General features: G+C 32.1%; 1 protein-coding gene across 2 annotated transcripts in view; it reads right to left on the bottom strand.

The window, feature by feature from the left end:
- LOC118205151 (solute carrier family 12 member 7-like) overlaps positions 1-16,395 on the bottom strand; it is a 430,643-nt gene that overhangs the window by 84,817 nt on the left and 329,431 nt on the right. For both annotated transcript variants that reach the window (XM_085822721.1, XM_085822719.1), the window contains 2 exons: positions 12,399-12,518; positions 6,413-6,606 (listed from right to left, as the gene is read on the bottom strand). In XM_085822721.1, the coding sequence (XP_085678847.1) occupies positions 6,413-6,606; positions 12,399-12,518 (314 nt within the window). The remainder of the gene's footprint in view (positions 1-6,412; positions 6,607-12,398; positions 12,519-16,395) is intronic.

Here is a 16,395-nt window from a genome sequence, read left to right as displayed (position 1 = left end):
GTTTTTCTTTTTTCTTATTGCCTAAAATAGGTAAGCCTGATATTTAGGACTGATGATGATTCTATGTAAGTTATCTCCTTTTCGATAATTCAGTGTTTTAATGTCTGTGAAGATTATTACTTTTTTGTTATGCTTAAGTTAAGCAAAATTATCCTATTTTATTAAATAAAGATTTCGTAGTTAATTTTTTGACTTATGATTCTTTAATGAAAACTGCTTGAGGAAACGTACTCATTACGCCTTCAGTGCTAATGAACAATCCAACAAAAGATTATGAGACTGATTAAGATAATTGCCTTGTGGAAATGCTTCTAAAATTGAAATTTTGTAATGTTGTAAGATTCCAGGGGCATAAAGTATTAAAACGCTTTGTTGAAAATACTATTTACAAAGTTTAAAAGAATAATTGGAACAAATAAATAATGTCTATTTTAAAAGAATCAATTTGTATAGAAAAGTTAACAAATGAAAATGATTCAATGTGGAAATTTAAAATAGAACAACTTCTAATAAAAGAAGATTTAGATGATGCTGTATTCGAAGAAAAATTGGAAACTGTTACTGATATTTGGTTAAAGAATGATCGTAAAGCTAAATCTTTAATATGTCTAAACATTTCGGATTCGCAAATTATCCATGTTTTGCATAGTAAATCTGCAAAAGAAGTTTGGCAGAAGTTAAAATGTGTCCATGAACGTGTAAATTTAACAAACAAGTTATTTCTTCTTAGAAAACTATATTACTTTAGATATAATGAAAGTTCTAAAATGCAGGAACATATCAAAGGAGTACTAGAATTGGCTGAAAAGCTGCGTAGTATAAGTGAAGAAATTAAAGAAAATAACTTAATAGCAATATTACTATGTTCTTTACCAAATTCATACAACTCCTTAATAGCTGCAATAGAAAGTAAATCGGAAGCTGAATTGTCACTAGAATATGTTAAAAACAAACTAATAGATGAGTATTGTAGACGTGTGGAAACAAAGAAAGTTCAAAAGTACGATTCAGTTGCTTTAAAAAGTAAAAGCGAAAATAAACCAAAGTATGTTACACAATTTTGTACTTATTGTAAGAGAAATAACCATACGATAAATGACTGTTTTCATTTAAAACGCAACACTAGAACTTCCCCGTAAACAGATGTAAATATTATTAAAGTAAGAAATTATTCTCAAAATTATAAAAGTAATGCATGCCAAATAGCAAATACGCAAAGTGTAGAAAACATAACAAAACTTAAAGAAAATAAGTATTTTAAAAGTATTGAAACTGAAAATACACAGATTCAGTTTAATCAAGTTCTAAAAGTGGAAAATAAACATGAAAACACGCAAACGCAAGAATGGGTTATCGACTCCGGAGCCTCAACTCATATGACTAGTGATAAGAATTTCTTCTCTCAGTTAAATGACTCTAATAAACAAATAGTAACTGTAGCCAATGGTGCTAAATTAAATTCTTATGGTATTGGTGAAGGTTATTTTAAAGTTCAAAACGTAAAGGGTCAGGTTACACAAATAAAATTGGAAAATGTATTGTATGTACCAGGTTTAGATAGTAATTTACTTTCTGTTCAATATGTTACGAATAAAGGTTGCATTGTTACATTTGATAGTAATAAGTGTTACATAAAGCGTAACAATATACTAGTAGCCGACGGCAACACTCAGCAAGGTTTATATAAATTGACCGTAAACTCAATTGACGAGAAAGCATACTCAGCTAATGATGTTTCATGTTCTAATACGAACTGTATACTAAAATGGCATCAAAGATTAGGCCAGAGAAATATAGATGACATAAAAACACTTGAGAAAAATGATTTGGCAAACGGCATTAAACTTGGCAAATGCACTCATAGTGTGGAATGTTCTACTTGTGTAAAAGCGAAACTAACTGAAAAATCTTATCCCAAAACTAGTTTTAGATTTAAAACTCCACTGGATTTAGTGCACACAGATGTGTGTGGGCCAATTGAAGTCAACAGCTTTAGGAGGGAAAAGATATTTCGTAACTTTCATTGATGACTATTCGCGTTAAACTCAAATTTATTTTATTACCTCAAATGATGAAGTATTCGACAAACTTAAACAGTATGTTGCATCGACAACAAATAAATTTAGAAAGAAAATAAAGGTTCTCAGATGCGACAACGGTACAGAATACTGTAACGAAACTACTGAAAATTATTTAAAGAAACTCGGCATTTTTCGATTCCTTATTGTCCGGCACAGAACGGCGTCGCAGAAAGGAAAAATCGCTCTTTAATAGAAATGACAAAAGCTATGCCTATAAACTCTAAATTACCGAAAGGATTCTGGGCTGAAGCAGCAGCTACTGCTGCATATCTTCAAAATAGGTTACCAACTAAAGCCACAGATAAGAACACCATATGAATTGTGGAATGGTAGAAAACCAAACTTAAGTCACTTACGAGAATTTGGCTGTACAGCATTTTATTATGTGAACAAACAAAAACGGCGTAAATTCGACAACAGAGCTGAAGAAGGAATATTCGTAGGATACGATTTACGAAGTAAGGGATACAGGATTTATGTAGTTGGAAGGAAAATAATAGTAAATAGAACTGTTAAATTTTCAGAAAACTCGTCTTTATCTGATAAACATGCAGAAAATAATGCTGAAGATTTAGAATTAATTCACTTCAATAACTCGCAAGAAGATGAAGAAAATAATGAAGAAACATCTCTTGGCGATGATTTTACTGAAGATTCAAAAAGTTCTGAAGAGTTAATTAAATGTGAAGAAAATGTAGAAAGAAGGGTTTCTAGCAGATCAACCAAAGGGGTCCCACCGGAAAGATTCTCTTATAAAGCAGAAGACGAAGAATCAATCTTACCTAAAAATAAACATCCAGAAAGCTTTGAAGAAATTCTAAACTTACCAAAACGTGAACAAGAAGCTTGGATCAAGGCTATGCAAGAAGAAATACATTCTCTAAAAGAAAATGAAACCTATACACTTACAGAATTACCACCAGGAAAACATGCAATAGGCAGCAAATGGGTGTTCAAGACAAAATATGATGAAACTGGTAAAAATATAAAATACAAAGCATGCTTAGTAGCCAAAGGATTTACTCAAAAATACGGCAGTGATTATGATGAAACATTTTCACCAGTAGTGAAACACACTACGATAAGAGTTTTTTTAGTATGGGCAGCGTATAATAACGCCATAGTACATCAACTAGATGTTAAAACAGCTTTTTTAAATGGTAACTTAAATGAAGAAATATATATGGAACAACCAGAAGGATTCATGGTTCCGGAAAAAAGACATAAATTTTGTAAATTACAGAAGTCGATTTATGGTCTCAAATAAGCAGCTAGGTGCTGGAATGCAGAAATTGAAAATACATTGAAGAATCTTGGAAAATTAACAGAAGATTTCAGCCTACCCCAAACTCTACCGATAAAGGTATTTGAAGATAATCAGTCAACTATAAGACTTATAGAATCTGAAAAATTCAGTTCGTGTACAAAACATATTGATACAAAAGTTCATCATATACGCGACTTGAATAACAAAGGAATAGTAAAACTTGCTTATCTTTCAACAGAGCAAATGGTTGTTGATATTATGACTAAACCAATTCCTAAAGCTAAATTGCAGTTTGTAGGAATGAATTGCGATTGGTATAAGGTTCATTAGCAAAACAGGGGCAATGTTAGCATAAATTTAGGTATTTTGCATAATGAAACTCGAAAGGAATACGAAACCAACGTGCGCCAAGATATATATTGGCGAGAGAAAGTAGAGTTCGTGAGCAATGCAGTATACAGTCAAAAATCGTTAATTCGGACACCCATAATCCGTAATGATCTATAATCCGGACCTCAAAGCTAAAAACTTTTTGCGCATGCCCCGCCTTGACACACGCGCATAGCCGTTTACGCGTACGCGTAAGACCTTTACGACTGCGCATATGCGTGTGCGCAAGCGCAGAATACGTTTTAGCGTGCGCGTTTAATGTGTAATGGACAGTATAAGCTAAAATTATCTAATTATCTATTTCAATTAATGTTGATGATTGCGTTGTTCCTTAATCTTCGAATTGGATCAGGCTTATTATTTTTTGCAGACTTTAAGAGCAAGTTTATAAAAGTAAACTTGAACTTTCGATTATGTCAAATAGAATTTCCGATGCTGGAGCTCCCAAAGGATCGTACAAAACGAAAGTATGTTTCGATGTTCTTCAAACAAAAAGTGAAATTGTTGCAAAAAATGGATAAAGACATGAAGAAGGTGACAGAGAGGTTAGTGAAAACGAAAAAATTTCGATTCACAAGTTAGTCGGTATTCTCGGCACAGCAATTACGGGACTTCAACAGCGAAACTTTGTAACTGAACAAGAAATTATGTCTGTTTATAGAATTAAAGAGAAAGTATTATCTCATAAAACGAAGCAACTTAAAAAACTTACATTGAAAGAAATGTTTAATAAAGTAAACAAATAAATATTAAGCTTTTTTTTGTAAATTTTGATGCCCTTTAGATCATAATTGTTCTTTATTTCATAAATTACGGTTTCATATTTTTAATTTTAGAATTTCTGCATGCCATCTTACGAGATTTAAACTGATGATCTATAATCCGGAAAAATCGATAATCCGGAATCGCCGAAGTCCCGACGAGTCCGGATTAACGACTTTTGACTGTATTTGACTTTCACTTTTGCTACGTGGAGTGTATTCGTTTAGTACTTTCTCTTTTCAAGTACTATGTCAACGTATGTTCCTGTTTTTCTTTTTTCTTATTGCCTAAAATAGGTAAGCCTGATATTTAGGACTGATGATGATTCTATGTAAGTTATCTCCTTTTCGATAATTCAGTGTTTTAATGTGTGTGAAGATTATTACTTTTTTGTTATGCTTAAGTTAAGCAAAATTATCATATTTTATTAAATAAAGATTTCGTAGTTAATTTTTTGACTTATGATTCTTGAATGAAAACTGTGCTTGAGGAGACGTACTCATTACGCCTTCAGTGCTAATGCACAATCCAAAAAGTACAGATGTCATACAAAAACACCGTTAAATTGTATTCGATAGTAGTCAAAATAGATATTTTCGTTGAAAATATGGTACCCGGAATGTTTCGTGATTAAAATACCTAATTTACTTTCCTATTCTGCTAAGTTTTCAAATTCAAACAAATATGGCTGTTATGGTAAAAGAAATTACGCTTAGCCACATTTAAACAACTTATAAATTGTTGATAATTATACAACTATAATATGCAGGTTAACTAAAGAATAAACTAGCATAAAACCTTTAACCGGAAGATAAGAACAACACAATTCAATCACTTTTAAATAAAAAATGCACAATTTACAAACATATACTCGTAAATTTAAAGAAACTGAGCTTACCGAGCCGAGTAACAAGAGTGCATATATATATGCATATACATATATTTATATACTTTTGGTGCGACCGATTGTGACGAAAAAGGAAGGTGCATATCTACATGTTATAGCAGTCGCAAATACAAAATTTCAATGTTCTGAGGCTAATCGTTTTTGAGGTATATAAGATACATACATACGCACGTACAGATGCCACAAAAAATCTCTTCTGAATCCATTTTAAATCAGTTTTATAATTCGTTTTAGGAAAAAGAGTCCTTTATTCTGTCCTTATGTACAGATGTCATGCAAAAACATCGTTAAACTGCATTCGATAGCGGTCAAAATGGACATTTCGTTGTAATATGATACCCCAATTTTTTTTATTTACAATACTTCCTGTATTTTGTGCAAGGAAATAAAGATGTACAACAGGCTGCAAGTGAGGAAAAACGCATACAGTACAAAGTCTCTAATCCGGAATGATCAATAATCCGGACCTCAAAGCCACAAATTTACGAATGCGCGTAAAGCCAGTGAAGCGTTTACTCATGCGTGCTTCCGATAGTGAAGAAAGTAACAGAGAATATTATTGAAAACGAAAATTTTGATTGACAAGTTATTCGGTATTCTCGGCACAGCAATTACAGGACTTGAACAGTGGAACTTTGTAACTGAACAAGAAATTATGTCTGTTTTTAGAATTAAGGAGAAAGTATTAGCACATAAAACGAAGCAACTTAAACATTTGAAAGAAATGTTTAATAAAGTAAACAAATAAATATTAAGCCTTTTCTTTTCTTGTAAATTTTGATACCCTTTAGATCATTATTGCTCTTTATTTCATAAATTACGGTTTCATATTTTTAATTGTATAATTTCTGCATACCATCTTACCAGATTTAAATTGATGATCTATAATCCGGAAAAACACTTAATCCAGAACCGCCGAAGTCCCGATGAGTCCGGATTATGGACTTTGTACTGTAATAAAAAAGTAATGAATAAAAGAAAAAATTGAGAAGATTTTTCACTTACCAGCTTTAAGTTGAGAAGCGAAGGAGACTAGTTTTCTGTGCTTAGGCACAAGCTCATTGTTCAATTTACATAGCACAAGAATTTGAGGTCTCCAGTTTTTGGTGTGCGGTGGACCTTCCTCTAATCGAAGAAGACTGTATCGTGCAGCCGACAGAGCTAAGCCACGTATACCATCACCCCATTCCTTTTCAGCCCTAACGGAAGAAATTCAGTCTTGTGAGGTTTACGATGAGTAAAAGCATACTAACCAGAAAGAACAATGAGTGAAACTATACCAAAATATGTCAAGACAGACATTCATAATTTTTTGGATTGTAAATCACTGCTTTAACAAAACAATCGTGAACGCACTTCAATATATATTAATTGAAAGATCCTGTCTCATATTTTAAATAAGTAATACTTCATTTTAGTCTGTTGGAAACTAAAATTATAATAATTGGTTAGTTTAACATAAAGTCACTGCAACACTATGTGTTAAACGAACTACTTATTATAATTTTTAGCCCAGATGCGCTATTATTTTCCTATTGGCATTCTGCTTCAAAAACTTTAAATGTCGGTTCACTTTTCAAACTGTTGCCACCAAATATTATAACCCTGTATTATATTTAAAGAAATTAAATAATGAAGAATCTGCATAAATGTATGCAAGTTTCTTGCGTTGTGATAAAACAACTGTACCTAGAGACATCAGATTTTGAATTACGTAATCTTCCATAGAATATGGGCATATGGAAGGCCACATTTGGAATTTGTTTTATTATCGATTTCACATTTTGTAAAACTTTAATGAATTTTTGATTAATGAATTCAACAATTTCAAAGCGAGCCATGGCAATACTATACATTAAAAAAAAAAAAAAAAAAAAAAAAAAAAAAATGTTATCTCCAGCGTGTGAGGCTCTGTATCGGAAATTCTAAAGATAGGCTCATTTTAAAATGATTCTGTGATATTGCTGTTGAACTGAATTTTATGGTTTATGTGGGAAGAGCATGATATTTAATAAATAAAATTAACGCACAAAACTTTAAAAAAATGCCCATTTGGGTGAAATGTAAAATCAGAAAGCTTTTAAATTTATGTATATAAATATTTTTTAATCCTTACTTTAACTTCTTCTTTCCATATTTCTGAGCAGAACGAAAATTAACTTGTCATGTATTTGGATTTTAGAACAGAGAGAGAGAGAGAGTTTTTTGGCTGTAATGCAGCATTGTCAGAATTCTGTACAAAAGGTATAAATCTCGACTTTGCATTCTCTAGCAGCAGATACTTTAACCTTACGTGCCAGTAAATTATTTGAGCCAGTTTGTATTTGACTGAGTATTTGACTAGTATTTGATTGTGAAGTCGTGGACTATGTTATGAGCGTTAAAACTGAAGTGTCTATTATTGGTTATTTTACACCCCAACAAGCAGTGGTTTATCATCTGTAGCATGTGCTGTTTTGTTAAAGTTCCATTTAATAAAAAAGTTGTCATCTTATTTCAGATACAGCAATAACTAGCTTCTTGTCTATAGCACTGCAGGACTAAAATTCAAGTTTCAAGTCTAGTGATTTAATGATGCTTCAGATGAAGTTTCGTCACTTAAAAAGAAGTAATTCTTTCTTAAAGGCGCAAATGATTAAATAATACGCATTTTTTGCTGCATTTCATTTTAAGTTATTTCTTCGAATTTCATTACAGATAGATTTCTCATTCAATTCAATTCTCACTTCCCGGCAAGGAAAAAATACATAAAACCACAAAATATCTTCATTAAAAATTGAAAAATATGGAAAATTACAAAACACCAAATGTAATTAAAGCAATTAAAAAAACAATTTTTACAATTAGAATTAGAGTTTCTACACAAACACAAGAAATTCAACCAGCAGGTAAAAAGTCAGATTTTTCGGTGCAGGAAGTTAACTTTTGGTGCCACTCGGGAAAAAGATACAACAACTTTTAAATTGTTGAAAATTTTACAACTACTGCATGCAGATTAACTAAAGCAAAAACCTTAACCAGAAGAGAGAACAAGATTATTCAATCATTTGAAAGCAAAAAAATGCATAATTTACCAACATATAAAGCTAAAAAAAATCTGAGCATGCCGATCCGAATAATAGAGTGGGTGTGTACATATATACACATCCACACATGTACATAGATATACACACACTCATGGTGCGGTCGATTGAAACAAAAAGGGAGGTGCACGACTACATGTTATAGCAGTCCTATATAAAAATTTTCAACGTTCTGATGTTACTGATTTTGGAGTTATGTGAGATGCATATACAGTACAAAGTCCGTAATTCGGACGTCCATTATCTGGAATAATCTATAATTTGGACCTCGAAGGCCACAAACTTACGCATGCGCGTAGCGTTTAACTATGCGCACTTCCGATAGTGAAGAAAGTGACAGAGAGGCTATTGAAAATGAAAAAATTTGATTGAGAAGTTAGTCGGTATTCTCGACACAGCAATTACAGGACTTGAACAGTGTAACTTTGTAACTGAACTGCTTACATAATAAAAGAGAAAGTATTAGCACAAAAAAACGAAGCAACTTAAACAACTTACATTGAAAAAAATGTTTAATAAAGTAAACAAATAAATATTAAGCTTTTTTTTTTGTAAGTTTTGATACCCTTTAGATCATAATTGCTCTTTATTTCATAAATTACGGTTTCATAATTTTAACTGCATAATTTCTGCATGCCATCTTACCAGATTTAAATTGATGATCTATAATCCAGAAAAACCCCTGATCTGGAATCGCCAAAGTCCCGACTAGTCCGGATTGCGGACTTTGTACTGTATACATACGTACAGATGTCATAAAAAATATCCTCGAATCCATTTTAAATCAACTTTATAATTCGTTTGCGGAAAAAGAGAATATCCTTATGTACAGAACTGTACATAAGGATATTGTCCTTATGTATAGAATTACGTATTATGTATCCTTTATTTTATCCTTATGGACAGATGTTGTGTAAAAAAAACAGTTAAATTACATTCGATAGCGGTCAAAATTAATATTTTCGCTGAAATATGGTACCTGAAATTTTTTGTGATTACAGTCCTTCATTTACTTTGTATAAGGAAGTAGCAGTAGTAACAGAGGACGTGGGCACCATCCCTTACCATTACGGTTAATCGGTTCTGCCCACGTCCGCCCTTATCTAGTATTTATGAATAAATCAAAGGTTTTTACATTGCCATATAGTGTGCCATATAAAAAAAATAAATAAAAATAAAAATCTTAAAGTAGTACTTTATAGTCCTTCATGAAGTGTACCTTTGAAGTAATTCTTTATAAAATGTCGAAATTTGTCCTTAGTAAAATACGTTTGAAACTTATTCCCTCATTCTTCTTCAAGAAGTTCTTCTCTTTCGTTCTTCTTTTCTTCATTCTTCTCTTTCGTTTAATCTTCTTTTCAATTAATCTTCGTTAAATCTTCCTTTCTTCTATCTTAATTTCTTTCCTCCATTTTACATGTATTTTCTTCCTATATATCCTTCATTTTTTTACTTAATATAGCGAATAAGAAATCCATCTTTATGAATTACTTGTTAACATATTCATTCTATCTTCTACAGAAAAATTTCCTTTTTCTTTTTAAAACCTTTATTTGTAACTTTATACCTTTTCTCTTTAAATCTTTTTCCTTTGAAGCCTCCTTCTTCTGCCTTTCCATAAACGATTAAGTAATCCTTCATTAGCTATATCCTCTTCAATACTACTCCTTATTTACTAAATCTTTAGTTATCCTTATACTATGGAGTATCTTCATCTATATCTCAATTCCTTAAACTTCTTCTACTCAGCAGCTTCTTCTTCTCTTCCTGTAACTTCCGTTATGTTCCCTTCATTCTTCATATATAGGACAAATATGAAATCCATCATTATGAATTATTTCTTCTTAAACTCTCACTTCCCTTTTCATTAATTTCATCTTCTTCTCGTCCTCGTGGTTTCTTCATAAATAACTTAATATCTTAATTTCTATTTTTTTAATATAACATCTTCCTGTAAAAATTTCCCCTTCTTCTTGTAATGAACCATTCTATTTAATGAAAAATGTCTTAACTAGGTATAAGGAAGTAAAAAGAAGGGAGGGGGTAAACTTTTGCAGATGTAGGTTTGATCTGCTTTTACTGCAACATTATGATTGAGCGTCTCCTATTTGTGGCCAATCACGCTTTAACTTAAGATCAGGCAGTAGACTCTTTATTTGTAAAAGTATCAAATTACCAAGTAATGGAAGTGAGTTGCTTCTATTAGTAAATACTAGTAGTTATTCAGTCGTTAATTATGCAAGGCCACGGGAAAGTTTAGTTTGCATAACCTCAAACAATCACAGATAAATTTAATTGCATTTTCATTATCATCCTGGGGCCCACCAGCGGCCGAGCGGTAAAGTCGCTGAACACTGGTAGTTCGGTTCGAGGTTCGAATCCCGCGAACGGGCTGGCTGCATGGGTGTTTTCGTGGTTTTCCCCATGTGTAACGTGTATACGAGCCAGTTTCCCTTAGAAAGTCCTCCACGAAGGCATCCCTCCCCTTAGGCAGATAGCCCTAGTGTGCTTTGCCATAATTAAATACACCACACCACATACACCACCATTATCATCCTGTATTGCTGAAAAATTTAGTTTATTTTATATTTTCTTCAAAAGCAATCTAATTATGAAGGTGGCCTCATATGATGTAAATATATATATGTGATATTTTAATGTATAGGATGAATCTGATACTTTAACAGCTTATGATTGTTGCGTGAATTAAAAGTATGACACTATGAATCTGAAACAGCATTCAGAAAACATTAAATGTGGAATAAATGGAATTCATTTGTAAGAATGCAATACTATATGAGAAAAATAATGTCCCAAGCCCCCGAATACTGATAAGTTAGATCTGGGTTAAATTCCAACGAACGGGCTATGCGAACTGCTAAACTTTTTGGGATTTTTCCTGTAATATGTTTTATTAGTAATGCAAATACTAGACAATTCCTCTTAAAAGGTCCTATACGAAGGCCCATTTTTCTCTTATAGTATAGCCTGGCAGTTAAAGCAACCGACAGTTAGAAAACCTTACACAAGTTAATCAAAGAAGCCAGTTGCTGCTATATCTATATCTCTAAACCTACAGATTAATTTAAAAGATAAGTCTGAAAAATTATTATGCCTACATAAATAATACATGAAATTACGTACAGTACAAAGGCCATAATCCGGGCTCGTCGGGAATTCAGCGATTCCGGATTATAGATCATCAATTTAAATCTGGGAAGATGGCATGCAGAAATTATACAATTAAAAATGTTAAACCGTAATTTATAAAATAAAGAGAAATTATGATGTAAAGGGTATCAAATTTTACAAAAAAAAAAAAAAAAAAAAAAAGCTTAATATTTATTTGTTTACTTTATTATTATACAGTTAGTAAGTTCCACTGTTCAAGTCCTGTAATTGCTATGTCGAAAATACCGACTAACTAGTCAATCGAAATTTTTTCGTTTTCAATAACCTCTCTGTCACTCTCTTCACTATTGGAAGCGCGCATTAAACGCGCATGCGTAAAGCATACAAAAAAGTTTGTGGATTTGAGGTCCGGATTATAGATCATTCCGAATAATGGACGTCCGGATTACGGACTTTGTACTGTATTAAAAAGCTAAACAGCTTAATAAATGTTTAAGAATGATCAGCATATCTGTAGAATTAGAGGAATAAAACTTTTAAAATGTTAAATAAAATAAATTTTACACTATTTATCTGCAACCAAAGTTTCAGAATCTTTTACAATTTTTATTCTTTTGCGGTACATGTGTTTCAATACTCTCTTGTATTGAATCCAGCACTAAAATGTTTCAGAACACATTAAAACACACACACACACACACACAAAAAAAAAAAAAAAAGACTTGAAAATCCATTTACTTATAATGTGAAGTATTTTATAACATATGTAAAATTACCCTCTGAATTCGATATATTTGTAAATCAATCCAGCAAGAAGCATGGATAGTAACGCATACAGCCAACTGCTGATGAACATCACAGCCAAGCAGAGGAGAACTCCCAACAATGATACAGTCCTAGAAGAAAAAAATATAAATATACTTCTTGCGAAAATTAAGGATATTCACGGCAATAAAATTTACCAATGGAAAAATAACTTTAACAAGTAACATATTTTTTTTTAAAAAATTCCTACTTAGATCAACAAAGAAAAATTTTCAAGTAATATAAAAAACAATTTTTTAAAGTCAATTCCTATTTAAGTCAACAAAGAAAAATGTTAAAAATGCAAAATAAATAAATAAATAAAAAACAAAATAAATTAAAAATTAAAAATAATAATATGTGAAAAAACTGTAATAACATCAAGTGTCATCCACTACAACTTTAAAAAAATGCATTTGAACTTGAGTGGATAAATAAAAAATATTTTATTAATGATTGAAAATTAATTAATTAAATAAAAAAAATTAAAGTCAATTCCTTAGGTCAACAAAGAAAAATTTTAAAAATACAAATATATATATATATATATATATTTATATTTATATATATATATTTGTATATATATATATATAAATATAAATATATTTTTATTTATTTATTTATTTTATTTTATTATATATATATAAATATATGTATATTTATATTTATATATATATATTTGTATATATATATATAATAAAATAAAATAAATAAATAAATAAAAATAAATTATGCAGTTTTTTATAAAAATGCAAAGCGCAAAATTTTTAATATGTGAAAAAACTGTATTAACATCAAGTGTCATCCTCTACAAGTTTAAAAAATGTATTTGAACTTGAGAACTTGAGTGGATGAATAAAAAAGTATTTTATTAACGATTGAAAATTTGAACAAGCTATAGGTAGAGTGTGAGCTAATAGCAGGAATTTAAAAAGATTTTTTACTTAATTAAAAAAATAAACAAAAATGCTATCTAAAATAAATCACAACAATTTTCTATTGATTAATCTCAAAATATTGAATTTAGAATGAAAAGTTATGGAAAATTAAGAACATAGAAAAATAGATTTCCTTGTTTTGCAATTAATGTTTCTTTAACATGGAGGATCGTCACCTCCAACAAAAATGCAAACCACCAAACTTGATTTAATTCCTTCAGTTCCAATTTATTTGTTTGTTTCAAATGATTTGATTTTTCTATGTACTCTTGGTAATTATCACAAAGAACTGAAAAATATCATTTTAAACATTTATTTTAAAATGGGGTGCTTCCGGGGTCCTGGGACAAATATGTCCCACTGGATGGTATTGGTAGGACATATGTGTCCCATTAGTACTAAATTGTTGACGTATAAAAGAAATTACAAGAAACTATTTTTATTTTCATAACTTATGTGTGATAAGAAGTAAAACAGTTTTTGCATAGTGGTAAACTGCATGCCACACAAATTGTGTTAGTCCTTTTCTCTTGCTTTTCCTTGTACAACTGTGACACCATCTTTTAGTGGGCCCTTTGATGGGTAAAGTGATCTCCTATATTCAACAGCCTGGAAACGAATGATGGTCTACCATATTGAAGTGGTATGGTACCATATTGTAGTGGTAGTGTGTGATCTACCATATACAATTTTGAAGTGGTGATGATAGAAATGATGTCTGCTACCAGTGAGATATCAACTAACTAGTACATTGATACATTTAATTCCCTATAGGTTTCTTTAAACATCTACTGGGACTTATGTAACCCATTGGACTAAAAGGGTTAACAGAATTTAACAAACTGTTTGATTGGATTGCACATAACCTTTCCGAAACTGCATTTTTCAGATGCTGGAGGGTTCCAAGAGGCAATTGATGTACTGCAATACATCGGCCCAAGGCATCCCATACGCGCTTAGACCAGACAAAGTTTGGTAAGAAAGCTGGTCCATTCATTTGAGCGATATCTTTTTTTTTTTTAAGTACGCTGACACCAGAGGTTCTCGATAATGACCTGCATTGTCGTCGATTTTCAAAATTTCTGGACCAATTAGCAGCCCAATAACCGATTATACAGCTTTCATTAAAGCTTTGCAGTTCAATGTAGCCATTTTTCATGATTCCACCCCAAATCATGAAACCGGCCCCATACAAATTTCATTAACTTTCATGAACAAAAGAAGCAAAGTTCGTGATTCCTCATTCCCTCCTAATCAAAACGCGTTTAGAATCAGACTGTAGTCACACTCCGGCTGCCAAGACATTATTTTGGTAGTGACACTTTTTGATGAAAAATAAAAACGCTACTACGTAGAGACATCAAGTATTTTTTTGGAAGCAGGAGAGATTGAAAAATAAGCAGCGCTTTCGCCGGGAATCGAACCACGGACCTCTGGAATACGCGCGCAGCAGCCTGTATTTCCAAGTATTTCCTGTATTCCAAGCCTGTATTCCAAGCCGGTATTTCAAAGGTCCGTGGTTCGATGCTCGGCGAAGGCGTTGTTAATTTTTCATCTTTCCTGCTTCCAGATTACCTAATGTCTCTACAGTAGCACCCGAACTAAAAGGGTGTTCGATGTGGATTCTCCACACCCAGGCTTTGAATATTGAACTAAAAACCCAAGTCGCCCTTTAAAAAGGAGAGTGTGTAAGGTATTTCTCCCGCTTTCCTAGCGTGCATTTGTGGTGTAGAGGTCAGCACACTGAGCCGGTTTTTCAGAGGTCCGTGGTTCGATTCCCTGGCGAAGGCGTTGTTCATTTTTCATCTTTCCTGCTTCCAAATTACCTAATGTCTCTACAAGGTATTTTTTGGAAGCAGGGCAGATTGAAAAATGAGCAACGCTTTCGCCGGGAATCAAACCACGGATCTCTGGAATACCAGCCCAGTGTGCTGAACCATTACACCACAAAGGCAAGCTAAGAAGGCGAGAGAAATACTTTATAACTACTGCTACTCTCATTTCACCCTTAGCATAGCGACAAATAAAAAGCAATGAAAAACATATATTCTAGAGATACTGAAATGTTGTCATGATTGAAATCAACAAGGAATTACCTTTTCAGTAAAAAATAAAGATGTTATAATAATAAGAAAATTGATTCTTCCTCTTCTTCTTCTTCTTCTTATTTTTTTGTTTTTGTTTTTGTCATTTAAATTTTATACAAAAAGAAAACAAAATTGCAAGCGGCAATATTCTTGATGACCCGTAATTATTTATAATGAAGACAGAACCTGAAGACTCGGCAACAAAAGAAGAAATAGCACGGATAAGTGTGAAAATACCTCCTTTTTAGGCTGAAAAACCAGAAATATGGTTTTACCAACTAGAAGCTCAGTTTTCTATTTGTGGAATAACTGCTGAGGAAAATAAATTCAATTACTTAGTTTCGCAACTGGAAGCAAAATTTGTTGAAAGTTTTTGGGACATTATAAGTGGAATAGCAAAACAAAACATACTACTGCTTAAAGAACGTCTTCTGAACACTTTTTAAAGAGAGCGAAAATAAATGTCTACTGAGTATGTATGTCTACAGACTATGTAGCCTATATGACCATATCTGGACTTCTCAGTAAACAGTACACAGTCCTGTTCATGTCTACGGACTATGTAGCTACAAGACCACATCTGGACTTCTCAGTAAACAGTACCCAGTCCTGCTCATGTCTACAGACTATGTAGCCTACATGACCATATCTGGACTTCTCAGTAAACAGTACACAGTCCTGTTCATATAAGCTCTGTTAAACATGACAAAGACACCATCTCAAGTGATTAGAAGACCTTTAGAAGATGAAGTGAATGGGACACAAGCCATTCGCTTTCTCACATAAAATGCAATCCATGAATTCAGTTTCTTGAAGTTTCTGAGCCAAACTGATGGCCTAAAACCAATTTTCTTCTGAGAATTTCGTGGTTTCTTTGAGACGATAATCCCAGAAAACAGTATTCAGATGCAGTTGCTGCTCCTGGACACCCTTTAGCAATCTGT

Source organism: Stegodyphus dumicola, chromosome 1 (assembly GCF_044657685.1).
Source record: "Stegodyphus dumicola isolate Sdum_Otavi_A_Nest chromosome 1, ASM4465768v1".
Taxonomy (NCBI): Eukaryota; Metazoa; Arthropoda; class Arachnida; order Araneae; family Eresidae; genus Stegodyphus; species Stegodyphus dumicola.
Note: the sequence above shows the minus strand (reverse complement) of the source record. Positions and strands in the feature narration are given on the sequence as shown.